This window comes from Rissa tridactyla, chromosome 14 (genome assembly GCF_028500815.1).
Source record: "Rissa tridactyla isolate bRisTri1 chromosome 14, bRisTri1.patW.cur.20221130, whole genome shotgun sequence".
Taxonomy (NCBI): Eukaryota; Metazoa; Chordata; class Aves; order Charadriiformes; family Laridae; genus Rissa; species Rissa tridactyla.
The window spans coordinates 1,432,309-1,448,011 of NC_071479.1; the positions used below are offsets into that span (position 1 = coordinate 1,432,309).

General features: G+C 40.0%; 1 protein-coding gene across 7 annotated transcripts in view; it reads right to left on the reverse strand.

Moving 5' to 3' along the window:
• AK8 (adenylate kinase 8) overlaps positions 1 to 15,703 on the reverse strand; it is an 85,154-nt gene that overhangs the window by 14,676 nt on the left and 54,775 nt on the right. For all 7 annotated transcript variants that reach the window (XR_008469274.1, XM_054220538.1, XM_054220536.1 and 4 more), the window contains one exon: positions 15,080 to 15,221. Coding sequence is in view for 6 of the 7 variants with exons in the window: in XM_054220538.1 (XP_054076513.1) it covers positions 15,080 to 15,221 (142 nt within the window). In the remaining variant the exon portion in view is untranslated. The remainder of the gene's footprint in view (positions 1 to 15,079; positions 15,222 to 15,703) is intronic.

Here is a 15,703-nt window from a genome sequence, read left to right on the forward strand (position 1 = left end):
TTGTATGAAGAATTACATCAAACCACAAAAGCAGAATACCTTTGCAGTCCAATGCAGGTGTTCACCAGGGAGGCAAGAGACTTACATTCAGTGAATACTTACTTTTTTCTAAAAAGCAGGGCAAGCCTGAGAAGACCCAGCATGAACCATAGAATCGCCTAGGTTGGAAGGGACCTTTCAGATTATCTAGTCCAACCACCAAGCTAACCCATTTCCCAGGACAGCACTCAGGTATAGCAGGCTAGGGGTTGTCCAGGTGGAGAAACAGGTGAGAAAAAAAATCTTGGGATACTAAAGAAAAAAGATTTCTCATATAGCTTGACCCTGATGTTAAAAAGGTAGTATGCCAAAAAAAAAAAGAATTATTTTAAATAATTTCCTTTATTCAGAACTACTATATATAGTTTGTCCCTAACTCCTGGGTTAAGTAATGCAAAACTTTGGCTTAGGACATGAGTTTAATAGGTGGTCTCCAAAATAAGGGATAATGTCACCGGTTACACGGCAGGAAAACTGGCCATTAACCCACTGCCTGGTTGAGTAAAATGGAAATTGGACTGCCTGCTCTAGAAAATAGAAAGGTTATATTGCCTGGGAGATGAAGTTGATCTTAAATTCACCTGAGTGGGCAGTGCCTCGCATCTGGAATCTGACTGCCCAGATAATCACCTGGACAGTTATACACACAGCTGAGAGCCAACACGGGGTCTTGGCAGGCTTTGAATTAGACCATTGTTGGATTAAACACTCTGCAGTTTGGTAAAATCCACTAAATACACTCATGACACTCAGCACCTGGGATCACAACAAAGTGTGTGTGTGTGCCCATGTGTGTGTGCCCACAAACTAAATGACCTCACGTGCTGGTCCCAGAAACAGCGAGCTGCATCAGCGCGGGCCTTACATGAGGAAAAAGCAGAGGGGAGAGCAAGCCCAGGAATTGCTTTCTGCCAACGATTGCTAACAGGAAACGTCAGAACTTGGCAATGTCAAGAAATCAGAAGCACTGCAGAAAGTATTTTCTTTGTTGCTTTTGAAGTGCCCTGGATACAATCAATCATACCAAAAAAACTCCTATATTTTGGTTCAATGTGGAAAGGGCTATTTGCATTTCAATATGTTCAACTTATCCTGCCAATAAAAACATGGAATCGTGAAGAAGAGATCAGGCCACTGGAGTGAAAAACAAGAGATGACATCCTGCAGACCTTTCAGATAAAACAGCTCCTTGCTTGTAACATTTCTGTTGACGTCCCAATATTTCTGAATGATTGGGTTTTCAAATGAGATCAGTCAGCATGCAAATGAGGAAACAGGATCAAGACATCTCCCGTATCTGATTGGATAGAGAAATTATCAAAAGACCCTTTTTTCATATCAAATTTCCATCACAAAAGGTCAAACTTTCAACTCCCATTACTTTTGCTAACTGCATTTCACTGTGCCTGCCAGCTCATTGCTGCTGCTGTTTTCAGAGGAAAAAAGAGAAGTAACAAACGATTACATCTTCTCCCACATCTGTCATACAGGATGGACAAACATTTTCTAATCTTATTCTATTTTTCTCTACAGCCCTCAAAATCCTTGCAGCCAAAACATCACTTCCAACCCGATTAGCTATTCCCAGGTTGGTTTTACTTTTCTTACTGTTTCTCTTCTTATTTTCTAGCCTACAGACTGACAAGAGCACTGGCTGCATCGCCAGAATGTTTTGTTCTACAATTTGGCCATTCAAAATACTTTTTGATGCGTGCTTTTCTGAAATTTATTTCCTTGTGTTGTCTGGCTGGACAGACGCCTAAATACTCAAGTAATGGATGTTCCAGAAAAACAAAAGACAGAGAGCGAGCATCATTTCCCCTCAAAGCCTCACATAGCCGTATTTTCCCTTGCAGTCCACCCCTGACAACGCCTGGCCTTCTGGAGATTTTGATCCATTCCTCTAGTGGACATCTGATCACGGCCCGAGACCCCAAGTCTTTGCCAGAAGATTTACACCCTTGTGTCCAGAGGAGCAGCTCAGCACCCCCAGGTCTCATCCACGGCTTTTCTAGCTTTAAAGCTGAATTTTGGAGCAGCAGAGACAGCAAGTGGGGCAAGCACAAGGAGGTGAAGACATTAGTAAAAAGTGCAGGACTCAATGTATTTGTTGCTACTGGTCCCATAAAAATTCTCTCTCAACATTATTATCATTGCAACATATATAACCCATCTGATTATTACCTAGAGATTTCTGCTTTTCTGATTTTCTCTGTTCTTCTTATTACTCAACAACTAAATGTTTCACAAAGCCATTTCCTACAGAAATATTTATGTTCCCAAATGTTTATTGGCCCCTCTATCATGATCAAGCTTTTACGAGCACTCTGTACAGAACTCTGAATTAAATACATAATTCCTGATCTATCAGATCTTGGCTTGATACTGGGTTTGTCTATTTTATACAGCAAGGCACTGTAGTGAACTACAGAACACCTTACGGAAAAACTAATTTATACAGTAAAGATATTTCTATCCAACACTGACTGTGTGGGTTAGTGATTATAGAAAGCTAATGAGGACCAGGAGGATGTAGGGTTTAAATTCCAACAAAGGCACTTATTCATTGTGTTAGGTTTCCTGAACAACCTTTTTAGGTAATTTCTACGCAAGTACAGACATTAGGTCCTGTGCCACCACGTGCTGGAAGGAGATGGAAGATGCTCCTTGTAAATGTTACACAAACGCTTCTCCCTCACTCGCTCCACATCACGCAGGTGTTCACAGCCCCACAGAGCAATTCGCCCTCCATCGCTGGTAACTGGTTGGACTCTATTCTTGCTGGCAGCCATGGGTCAGAACCAGTAAAGAGAGCAGACAGCTAGCTGGCTCCAGGAGCTGTTCTCCCAGAGTGCTTTCTTCGTCTTTGACTTTTCATTTTTCTTCTCTTCTTCTTCTGACCAAAAGTGCCAGTGGTGATTTGTGAATATCTGCATGTATCTAGTAAACGAAAATTTTGGCGTCTTTACCACATCAGATCAAGACAATGTTCTCAGCCCCTCTGTACCCAACAAATGCCAGTCGCAGCATGCAGGGAGACTTTGTGCATGTAAGTTTTCCAACATCAAAATAACGGTGATTGTATTTTATCTATAGCTCTCTGCTCTTCACGAATCTATTACTATCGAAACACAAATCACCAGGCCACCTAAATGGATAAAAGGTAATTCTCCAAAAGGTTAAAATTAGTAATGTTCTCTTTTTTCCTGGCACAAGTCTGGTCAAAGGTTGTTCCAGGGTATCTTAGCCACTAGGTAAGGTCTGGAGTTCACATGATTTAATAATGGTCTTTTCAATATAGCTAAAAACATCTGCTGACTGGAAGCTATATTTGACATTCAGATACAGTCAGAACTCAGGTGTGGGTTCTAACGACGAGTAACCGCGGAGCAAGTTCCTCAATCTTGGATTGATCGCACAGGCAACTTTTAAACAGTGATTTTTTTTAACTAAAAGATACTACAGCTCAAACAAGACTCTCTCTGAATCTGTTGTGAATTACAATGTGTTTGGAATTAACCAGACAGAACCCGACGTTTAATCAAAAAGACGGATTTTTATTCTTGGAACTGTTTTAAATAAAAAAAGATTTCTGTTCCTGAAAAGGCCTAACAACTTTGCATAACTTTGTACCTAGAAATAAATTGAAGGTAAGGGCACTCACCTTCACTTGCAGTTTGTACATACCAGGAAAATGTGAAAAGCCTAATGTTTATAGTTATTTTCTCCCTAATATAACACAGAATCCCGCCTAACACCATAATGAAAAAAACCCTTTTACAAAATCAAATCATCTGGCTCTTTCAAGGGCAAAACTCCGCAATTATATAACAATTAAGGATTTTCAAAATACACAAATTCACTGGCACAGCCGTACTTCATGCACCATGTAAGAATTAGGAACATTTAGAAAGATCAGACATTCACAGCACATTTTTGCAAGGGCAGGGAGGAACCCAGAACAGGTTTTTGTGTAGGCTCCCGGTAAGGAGCTTACACTGCCATTACCATAAATCACCCCAGAATATCAGCAGTGATACAGCATCTTTCATTAAAAAAATACTGCGGCTTCTTTCAGAAGGACTGCCACTTGCCATTTCTTTTAGGTAATCAGATAGCCGTTAATTAATAAACCTGTCAGGTGAATCATCCTGCTCCGGTCATCATTATCCATTCTGTAACAGAATCCTGCTATCATCACCGCTATCCACCCCATAGCTTCCAGCTCAATTAACTTAATGCTATGCAAATGAGAGGCTCTCCTCATCATTAGCTTATAGCCCACAAATGTTAATAACATAATTGGGCCTTCAACAGGGTAATTAGACACGATTTCTTCCATTAGTCTTACAAGGCTAATTATTGTTGATAGGAGAGAGGGGATGAGTCCCAGTGCTGCATGCAAAGAGGGGCATCTGGTTAAAGCAAATATAGACAAAACATCAACAAGGTAAAACAACAGTTCAGATCTATAGCAGGGTCAGGTAGGGGTGGGGGGAAGGAGGACAGCAGGAGCAGAAACTTAGGAACTGCTGGAGAAATTCTCTACCAGGCAGGAACTAAAAACAAATATTCAGCCTGAATATGGAGCTCTCCTATACTTAGCAGTAAAACAACATGAGGCTTAATAAATCAGAGGAAGCTACTCTCCAGTTTTTGCAGATGGGACAATTTGGAAGCTGTACTGATCAAACTTCCTATGTTTGCAATGCAAATACACAGCCAAAGAAGGACACAGAAGAGACTTTAAGAAATTAATCTGTTCCTAGTTCTCCCATGTCATTATGTCTGAGCTTCTCTCCCGCCGTCGTTGGTTTTACTGTGTTTTATTGGATAATTTTTCTGAGGAACAGCTACTTACTGTAAGAATTACAGAATCGGAATACAAGGATTCTTTAATAATCACTGAGCAAAACGCATTTCAGGTATTAATGGAAAGTTAATAAAAATCCGGATTCAGTATAATGGACTGGCATTTTAAACAAAAAAATGGCAGCAAGTTTTCAAGCTGAGATATATTTTGAATGGTGGAATGGAAGCCAAGGGCTTGCTCCTACACCAGTTAATTCTACGCAGTCTCATCCATAGAGGGTAGAAATGTACAACTGGAGTCAGAATTCTGTGAGGAAACAGTACTTTTAAAAGGAGAAAGTAAGCTTTACAAAAATACGGCAAATTTACCATACCAAACGCTTAGCTTTGGCAGTTCAGTGTTTTACTGCAAACACTGCTAAGGAAAATATATGCCAATCTGAAGAGTCCAAAGAACTCAAGGGGTTGAAAACTCACGTGATTTCTTTATTTTGTTTCTGTTTTCTTTAACTTTGGGGCACATTCATGGCCAATACAAATGCTTCAATTCCACCCCAAGTATGTCAGGAGGAACTCTTCCTATATACTTGGCCTGAAAATCTGCTTAAATTGCGTTCACAAAAGTAACAGCACTTTCTAGAAGGTTAAATAAAACAACTGGTTTTTAACCTGCTGCACCCTTGACCTTTGGTCAGTTATAGCAAAAGAACAGACTGTCCTCTGGATCACTCACTCAACGTATACCAGTGGGATATCAATCAGTATTCATATCAGAACAATATTAGACTACATTTTTTTAAAAAAAAATCATTTTTATCATGTGCAAAGCATGATAGCAGTCTTACTGAGCGCAGAAACGCAGCACATGCTCAAAAAGGATAACATTTAAAAGCCTCTGTGGGACAGATAAAAGCCTTACTCAAAATGTATTTCAAGCCTTACAAAGGACAGAGTTCTGTAATACAGAATTTTGTAAACGTAATGTATTTAGGGACGGAAAACATGATCCTTATGCAGCACAAAACCACTGGGTCACCACTTGCACCTGAGCCAAAGGAAGCCAATTCAAGTGATGGTGATGAATACATTTACGTGACTGCAGGTGATCCAGACCAATAGAATTAGATCCAGTGCATCTGTCAGACACGAGGGATCAGTCCCACAACCTTCCTGCAGAATAAGCTATGACAGTATTCAGCTCCGCTCTCTTAAATTGCCCTGCACTTGCTAAATTTACTTACTAGAAAATTCTGAGCAAATATCTTGTTCGAAGGCAAACAGCAGTAAATCCACTGACGTTTTAATGAAGGTTACACTTTCTAATCCTCATGGTAATGACAAACCAGTCCCCATTCAATATGCAATAGTACTTGACAGTTTTAATCACCCAAGCCGTATTATATTTGCTACAGACTGATGCACTTGTCTTCCCAGATCTTCAGCTTGGAGAACCTAAGCAAGAGCAGCGTAATGCCTGTTCTGGCTGTGGTTTCCAGTATGGGCCAGTTTTGCCAGCCACACCAGCTCTGAGCGATGGGTCACTCTGGGATTAGTCTCAAAACCAAGGAGGCTAGTAAATCAGAACACAGCCGGCACAATCTCGTCCTAAGTTTTTACTCCAGAACCCCTGAATTCTGGTAATCGTGGAGTTCAAAGGTAATGCACAGTTGTAATGTAGTTCCTCTAAAAGTACTGCCCCTGTGCTCTCAGTATCAGACAGCAAATGCAGTGACAGGCTTTCATAAACTCAGTTTTAACCTGTACAGATGTCAGGGTGACCTTTCTACATTTACTCAGAATAACGTTCAGCCAACTTTTGCTACTACACTGCTGAAGTAAATGGCAAGAGATCAACACAATTTGAGCTACCTGACAACACTAGTCAGCTCTCCTTTTCCTGTTGCGCTTTCTCAGACGCTGTCTCCATCCACAGTTCTCACACATGCAAAACTCTCATTAGTTTTATCTATATGCGTTCTTTTACCCAGTGCAAATTAAAATGCTACCACACCATTGTATTTTAGGTTTTCCTCCCTCAGTTACTTTTCAAAATTTTTTTCTGGTTCCAATCAGATCTTGAAACCAGTATCTTCCTTACAAAAAGCTCCAAAATCCCATAAAATCAGACTTGTGTGTATATGGTTCTTATTTTTGTGTGAACCACTGAGGAAATTAAGGTAAAATTGTGAAAATGGCTGCTTTAGTCCCTGAAGAACTCTTCAGAATCGACAAAGCACATCACGTTTTACCCTGCTGAGATCAATCAGTGTTACATTCCATGAAACGCACTGACGGCGCAGGACTGCGTGCAGCTACATCTTTCCTGCATACCAATCTTAGCAGAAGTGTTCGTTAAAAGTGACTCTATACCAGACAGCCTCAGAGAAGAGCTGCAGGACGGCCCCCAGGTTCAGTGCTACAGCACTCAAACGGCACCTTGAATACTGCTGGAGCCCAACCCAGAGAGTCAGTCACAGAGCACAAGATGAACAGGGCGCAAACTGGGAGACCCGAAGGAACCCGGCTCCACAAGTTCCGTGAGCTCTCAGGGATGCTCGTAGGTTTTTATTCACACATTTTCATCACCAAAGCAAAAAGACTTCAGAGGGGAAAAGCACAGGTTAGATCACTTGACTACTATTTAAATGGTAACACTTTGATTTCCCATGACTGTTTTGTTTCATTCCTTAAACAAAAGTTGTGTCTCAGGTGAATGCCCTGAACAGAGATTAGTACCATGAAGTTGTCATTGTGAATTAGGATGTTACAACCCTGGTTCTTCTTGCAGGCAGTTCTCAGATCTCCTCTCAGAACAACATATTTTCCCCTGACAAGAGGGAAACGTGCAACTTCCCCACACTGACCACAGATACCCTTCATCTCAGCTTCCTGAGAAATACGGGAAAGGTTTTCACTACAAATGTGTGAGAGCTTGGCTAGTTGGTTCAGTAAAAACCTTCGGTTTCTTCTACAAACTACAGACAATGTCAAATAATAATACCCATAGCAAACAGTTTTTCTCTGTAGGGATGCAAGCCAGTCCTTTGCCCTGAAGTGGCTGACACCACGTAAGGGCACAGGACTCTTGTGCAGCCGACCGAATCAGGCCTTTTGGGATCTTGACTCTTTCTGCAATGTTGCCTGATGTAGCTAGCTCCTTCCAAACTGCAGAGTCGAGTATTCAAACAGAAAGTTTCCTGTAATGTTGAATTTGACATCGTTCAAAGTTCTTTGACTCTTCAAGATTCAAATACTACCCAATGCCACCTACCCAAAGTCACCTCGTTCAAATTGCTGCTGCCACACAGGCATCTAATTTTGGCAGCCAAAGGAGGAGCTAGGAGCTCTACCTTGCAAGTGTGGATACTTCATGGCACTTCGTGAAGAAGCACCGAAAGCATTAAGGCCAAAGCTTTCACAGTTTGACTGTATCTGTTCCCATGTGGAGAAAGCAGAGACGTTGCCGGTTTGGTTTGCCTTGTCTAAACCTTGCTGCCATTGCCAAAGACCTGAAAAGTAGCCCAGACTCCACTGCCTTCAGAGTTCTCTCTCTCTCCATTTAGGTATTGAGTTCAGAAAGGCAACCTTGTTACCGGTGGCATCTTCCGAGAAAAATGGTTTCAACATAAGGGCAATCAGGATAGAAAACCTTCAGGTTTCCTAACATCTCATTATTTGTGAAAGGTTGCTACTGCAGAAAAATATCCCTCCTTTCAGCAGCAAAAAGAACTAAATGACATGGTTTTGGGTCCTTAAAAAATAAAAATATTGACTTAGAAGTAGAAGCTTTTCTTCTCTCTCTTCCTGGAGACTTAGGAAGCTTGCTGAGATCAGAGATCTCCTTAATTGCTGTATCCACGACTTCACCAAACAAACTCCAGCCATCAAAAGGAGCTTCTATGAGGTAACTTCTAAAAATAATACCTGCCTCCCACAACTGAAGCCAAATATACCTCCTATTCTTGTTGAAGCAGAATAAGAAACAAGACACGATGCTTGTGACAGCAAATGCAACATCCTACAGAAAGACCATAGACGGATTTTAAATCTGCATTTGATGTTTTGCTGTTGTTGCCTCAAGATGCACATTAACGCCTTTCCCCAGGATAGAAAGGCTCTTTTGGTACCAATATAGGTCAGGCAGAATGTGCAGAGAAGTGACAATCTTTTTATTGTAATCATCCAATTTTCTATCTATCTATTGGATTATTTAATAGCAATAGCTTCTATTTGGATTAGTGTTATGTTATGTGGGAAGAGAGAGCACAATGTACTAAGGACAAGAGGGAGAATGGAGAATAAGGATTTCCCACCTACGGCCAAACCTCAGAAACTGGGTAAGGAGCTGCTTCCATCAGATTTGTGTGGGGCAAAAGACTGCATGTGTGTGGCTTTTTGCACTCCACGTGGAGAATTCATTGTCACTGTTAAGTAGCCCATGGATGTGACTGCTTAGTGGAGCCTTCATGCCAGAGCAATGTATACGCTTTTACGCACAGCTGTTACACATACAGTAGTGGGAGCTTCCCAGATATATTCTGCCCATTATAGAGTGCTCAGCGATGCCTCTTGCAATAGAGGCAATTCAAGAAACAAAGGTAAATGACTTAATTAAAATCTTGTCAATGAATGGAGTAAGTCTCAAAACACTTGCATCAAGAGATAACACAATGACTGAATTACTGTAGCTTGGAAAAAGCTACAGGGGTAGCAACTGTGGATTAAACTGATCCCACTCGCCCAGCGAAGCAGAGTCCAGGTGAGAGAAAGAGTTGTTAATTTTGCCCAGTAAGCAAAATCTGTAGCGGGTTTTCTTTGGGAAAAAAACTTGTAATTTTTATCACTTGGCCAGGGTGTTCTGCTGCTTCAGAGCGTGGCTACGTGTGTACTCGATGTACAGTCAGCATAGCTGAGAGGGTGAGCACCGCCACTGGGGCGGGGAAGAAAAATAATTATTCATCACCTAAAACACACTTTCCAAAATACATTTCTATTTCATAAGCATACCATTGACCTCAAGAAGATCCGGCGCCTTTAGCTCCCACTGTCTTGCCCCTTGGTTTTTACTGAACTGGTCAGTCCGTTTGACTTTGAAGATGTGAGGGAGGAGGATGAGACTAGCTGAGACGGGAGCACTGATGTGCAAAGTGATAATAAAAAGGAAACCAATTAGCATTAGTGAAGACAACAGTCAGTAAACCAGCAGCCATATAATGGCTCTGGTAAGAGCGAGCTGCTTTCTAATCAGAAGAGACAAAAAATGAGAATAATTGAAACATAGAATTGGTCTGCCTATTATTTTTACTACTTTCTTTATAAATTAAGCTAAATCCTACATAGGTCACTTGGACTTTTCCTGCTCTTTGTCCCTCTCCCTGGTGCAAGCAAATTTTACTGTACTGATTTAGTACCTTGATTACCACATCATTTTTCTGTTTTCTTTTTTCCCCTGAAAATGAGGAGAAAATAAGTAGATATAATTATAACATTTCTTCTTTGTTACTCATCAGATTTTTGTATGCCATCAATTAAAAACACATCTATTATAAATACACAATATCCATCATTTAAATTAGGCCAAAGTTTTAAAAACGCCCTGTAAGATTTTTCCATGTCAGAATAATTCAATCACTATTATGTTTCCTTGACGCAACTATTTTGGGACTTAGCTTGTTCCTTGATAGGATTTTAATTAAGTCATTTACATTTAATTTCCAAATATGTAGCTGTTACAGAAGGCATCAAGGCAATGAAAAGACAAAAAGAAACCTGACGACAGCCAATGTTTAACAAAAATATTTCCGATATAAAAATGGATCTGAGGAATACATATTCAGTGATAAGTATTCCAGTCCATGCCTGGTAAACTCTCAGATAATGGCAGCATGGTAGGGTCACTGGGGTTCTATTAGCTCAATTAATGAGGAGTAAGATAAGGCTAACACCTAGCTCTTCAAACGGCTAAAAAATAGAGCTGATAGTAATGGAGTTATTAACCTTCGCCAGCCATTGAATTTTGCTGCTGATTCAAACTCCATTTCCTAGTTCAGGCCTCCATTAATAGGCTGTTTATTATCCCTAATCCACACTGGGATCAGCTGCAGAAATAGGAAAGCCCCATGTAAAGACCAAATAGTTAAAAAAAATATATAATCTTTTTTTTCCATTCTGATTTTTCCCTTTTCAACATATTCAGATTCTACCTTAGACATTAGGAACTTCATTATCCTAAACTGTTTGAATATAGGTTCTTAGCAGTGTGATGAAAAAGAAGCTTTAAATATATTATGTAAAAAGATGACATAATTGGGGATACAGCTACATCGTTTTGAAGGCCAATAAAGCACTCCTGGAAAACTTGCATTTGAGAAGAAAGTGCTGTTTATTTTCTCTATTGGGAAATAAAAAAACTTTAATATTGGAAAAATGGGTATTTGAAATATGTTATATATGTATTGTTAGGTCAATCCTCAGGTTCATCCCTCCCCTGCCCAGCTTTGTCTTTCCACTCGTATTGTTTGTAGATGCTGCTTTAATGTAATTAATCAATACTGAAATGTAAAACAATCGACCCCGGATTCAGATCAGATGGAAAAAAAACCCAAAGGAAATGATGGAATAGAGGAACTGGAAATCCCAGGACACACTTAGCAGTAGAGCCCATTGGCACAGATGGAAGGGCTTGCTTCATCGGCTCGGGAACTCTAACACAAACCCGGCTACAACTGGAACTACGGAGGTCTTGAGTTAAAGGGTCTTTAGGCTCCTTGCTGAGGTTGCACATGCTCAATTGAGATTTGTGACACTGTCATTTTTCAGTATATTTTCAATGAAAGACACCCTGTATAGTTACCATAGTTTACACACACAAGACATTCTTCCAAAATCTATCACAATAACATTTAACAGCATAACAGCAATTACGAGTAACGGAGTTAAGATCAAAATAAAAAAATGTTTCTGGCAATATCACACAGCGCTATCCTCAAAACCGAATGCAGTTCTGGTTGTCCCACCTTACAAAAGAAACAGATAGAATAACTAGAGAAGGTAGAGAACAGGGGTCAGGATGATCAGAAGAGTGAAATGACTTTGGGGAAAGGGAAGGATAACCAGATCAAGGTTCTTTGCCTGGGAAAGAGATGACTGAACAGGCATATACAAGAGGCTTATAAAATCGGGAACGTTAGGAAAGCGTGAACAGAGAAGGTTTATAATTGAGTTTCAGAGAAGAAAGAAGCCTGCAAAAATCACTGTGAAGTATTCTCATACAACACCCAGTGAAAAAGTAAAACCCGTTTCCATACAATTTGGTGGAGGCCAGAAGTACAGCGTGTTGAAATAGAGACTATGAAGTCAAGGAAAATGGGCTATTAGACAGTTGTCCAGATAACCCTCTGGCTCAGGGAATCCTTAAACTGCTGATTGCCTTAAGCTGGCCTGCAACCAGCAGACAGCTGGTCATGAACCAGCTGAAGCTAACGACAAGAGATATGTAACAGATGACACTGTTGCTGCTGAATCTTATTTTAACTGTAAGTTTGAGAGAGAGCAGAAGAGGATAAGAAAGACTTTGGTAGATATTAGAGTTTTCTGTGTACTATCCATGACTATACCGTGTATTTCCTGTTGTTGCTCAAGCATTAACAATACAAAAGGCTAAAATACCTATTTGTACTCATTTGGATGAGAAACTGAATTCAGCCCTTTGCCTTAGTAGTTCTGAGCTTCAGACGCCAACCTGTAATCGTGTTTGGATTCCCACTTACCGTAGGCACTAAGTGGTTAATGGTGTTCTTTTACTAGATAGCTGAGAGACCACTAATAGATTCAGGTTCTTATTTGCCCTAAAGGCTGCCACAGTTCAATAGGATTAGGATCCTGTCCACTTAAGCAGTAACTGCTTCATGAGGAGGAACACAGAAAGCAATACACGTCTTCTCCGAGTACAGAAAGAGCAGTTCTTTGGTAGACAGGTTTTGTCTGATACAGAAAGATTTTCATGTACCAGTCTGTAGGGAAGCCTTTGCTCTACTGCAAATTCCAATTTAAAGAAAACCCTGTACCTTACTTTTTCAGCGGAAAATGAATTATTTTCTTTTTTGTTCCAGGGTAGTTCTTTGGATGCAGTGGCTGATGCTGTATGAGTTTTTTTATTATTACATTTTAACAAACTTTATAGCCCATTTTGTTTGTTTTCAAATAACTTTATTTTCCTTCTTTTCTACCATCAATTACTAGGTTTGTTTTTCTTTTCATAAGATGGAGGAGTCGGGAGACTGATCCTGCTCAATGCTGTATAATTTAGTATTATGTGTACTAGCTTTATGAGGTGGGAGTCAGATAAAACATAGTATTTGAACACTAACCATTTATTAGCTCTAAGGAATAGATTTATGACTTGACAAGCAGACAATAACTCTGTGTTCTGATCAGCCAAAGAGGTCTACTTTGAGTTCAAAACACAGACTAACATACTCTTTCACAAATAATTTTGTTTACTGATGTGACTAGATTTTAATAATAAACTTGATATATATGTAAATTTATTTTAATCTAATTTCATCAACAGAGCCCTCCTAAAAATGAGACTTTGTAGATTGTTCTGTGTCTGATTTATAGATTTCTGCATCCTATTCCCAGACTGATTTCAAGGCTATAATTCTATCAGGTTTTTCTCCTGATGTCAGAAACACCACCTCTGCAGATAGTGTTTTATAACTAGCATCACAACCGAAACTGAATTACTGCCCTGCTATCCTATGCTGCAATATGTCCTTTTGTTTATAATCACCCTCTCTCCCTTGTATACCTACTACTTCAGTTTCATGGAAAATACCAGCTCCAAAATCAATCAGGTAGCGTGATGTCTGGTTTTGTCCCTTACTTCAACCCCTGTATAAAATAGGGGACAAATTCTTAACTCAGACACGAATGTGCAGAGCTCTTTAATGAAAACGGAAGCTGAGCAAATGGATCAGTGCCAAATTTCCACACGTACGATTTTATGATGAGTTGCTCTTCCCCACTTGATGAGGTCTTGATCTTCCTGTAAAGGAGCACGTGGCACACATTTGAGCATCCACACTGATCTCAGCTACTCGGATACATTTTTAGGGACTCAGGACCTACCTTCTAAATGCACATGAAGAATAATCCACGGGAACTGTTATTTAACTGAATCTAGCATGTTTCAAGATTCTTTGTCCATTTTTCCATTAAATGGATTCCTGTTTAAGATGTATCTTGTCTTACTTTTAGTAAACAAAGCTACTGCTATTTTCACATACTTTAATTTTTAAACCTTGATGGCATGACTGCTAGCTCCCCCCCTTTTCACTCTCCTCTTTTCTCTCTCCAACTCAATCTTCCCCTTTTACATCTTTCCACTGTACGCTGTACGAGGAGCGGGGGATGGATTGACTCCCACCTCATACAGCAAGAGCAACTTTACCAACGTAAACACTTCTGTGGGTAATATACCTTTTCCGTCACTAGTTTTTAGACAAGAAAAAGCTTCCTGGAAGCATAAAGACTACGAATTTCCAACACATGCCTCTGGAGTGGCCATGGTGTCAGCCAGTGGTATGGACCGAACCAGGAACCCCTGGAGGGGAATGGAGAAGCCTCTCAGCTTTGATGAGTACAACAGCATTTCAAATCCTCACCACCCTTGGATCAGCTGTAAGGAGTAACTCCATTTTATTTGCCTGGAATTCATAACAATTCTCTTTTGATGCTCCTTTCTCTTATATTACATTTCTGAACACTTCATTATAGCTCAAATAAAATATAATTCTCATGTTGTTTTTAATTATTTCACAAAACCCAAAAGTCCCATAATGAGCTCTTCTAAATACTAATATATTTCCATGATATTATGCCGATGCTAAAGAAAGAAGATGCAGATCCCCCCTCCTGCTGCAAATAAAATACACCTGATATAATCCAAACTTTAATCCATTTCTTATGGTTTGCCTTTAGAGGCAACTCAAACAAATAACCAGAAGAACAAACCCCTTCTCTCTCCCACAGTTTGGCCATCTGGAGGATTTGTAAGGCCAATGCTCTATTTCCTACACTCCAGGAGCAAGACCCCTTTTTACAGTTAAGGAAGGAGTAAATAAATAAGACACAACAGCCTATGCAATGTCAATAAAGACCTGTATCTTTCCATAAACAAATTTTTCACATATGTAATGTCGTGATTGCTAAATTTATAGCGTACCTGTTTGGAATAATATGCGATTTCTGCAGCTGTTCTCCCTGCTCTACGTCTCTTGGGAAGCCATAAAGCACCCAACCGTTGGTCACGCAGTCTAGCGTGTTTAGGCGTTCTGCCAGGATCTTCATAACAAGGTTGTCTGGAACTGCAAAGGATTAAAAAGATGACATTTATTTTGTATGCTGAGTCCACAATTAGGGAGGATACAAACTACTTTTTCTGGTTGGACTGCTACAAGAAGTAAAACACAAAGAATTACTCCTGTTTATGATTGATAGATTTTGGAGAGAGGAGTTATTGTTGACTTTGCACATTTACTGTGCTATCATGAAACCCCCAAACTCACAAGGAACTGTGGGACTAAAGCAAAGTATTTGGTAAAAACTGACGCCTACATAATTTTGCAATGTCCTTTTTCTCTCAGCCATATTGGGCTGACGTCACGATGAAGTGTGACTTAATCTTACCAAAATGCAAAAAATAATGACCTGAGTTGTGTAAAAGAAATCCTTAAACAGGAAAGAAATTTCTGTAGCATTCTGTATTTAACTTAGCAGATTATAATGGTTCTGCCACAGCAGGCTAGATGCGATATTTCTGCTATTTGCCCAAAGGCTTGAAGCTTTT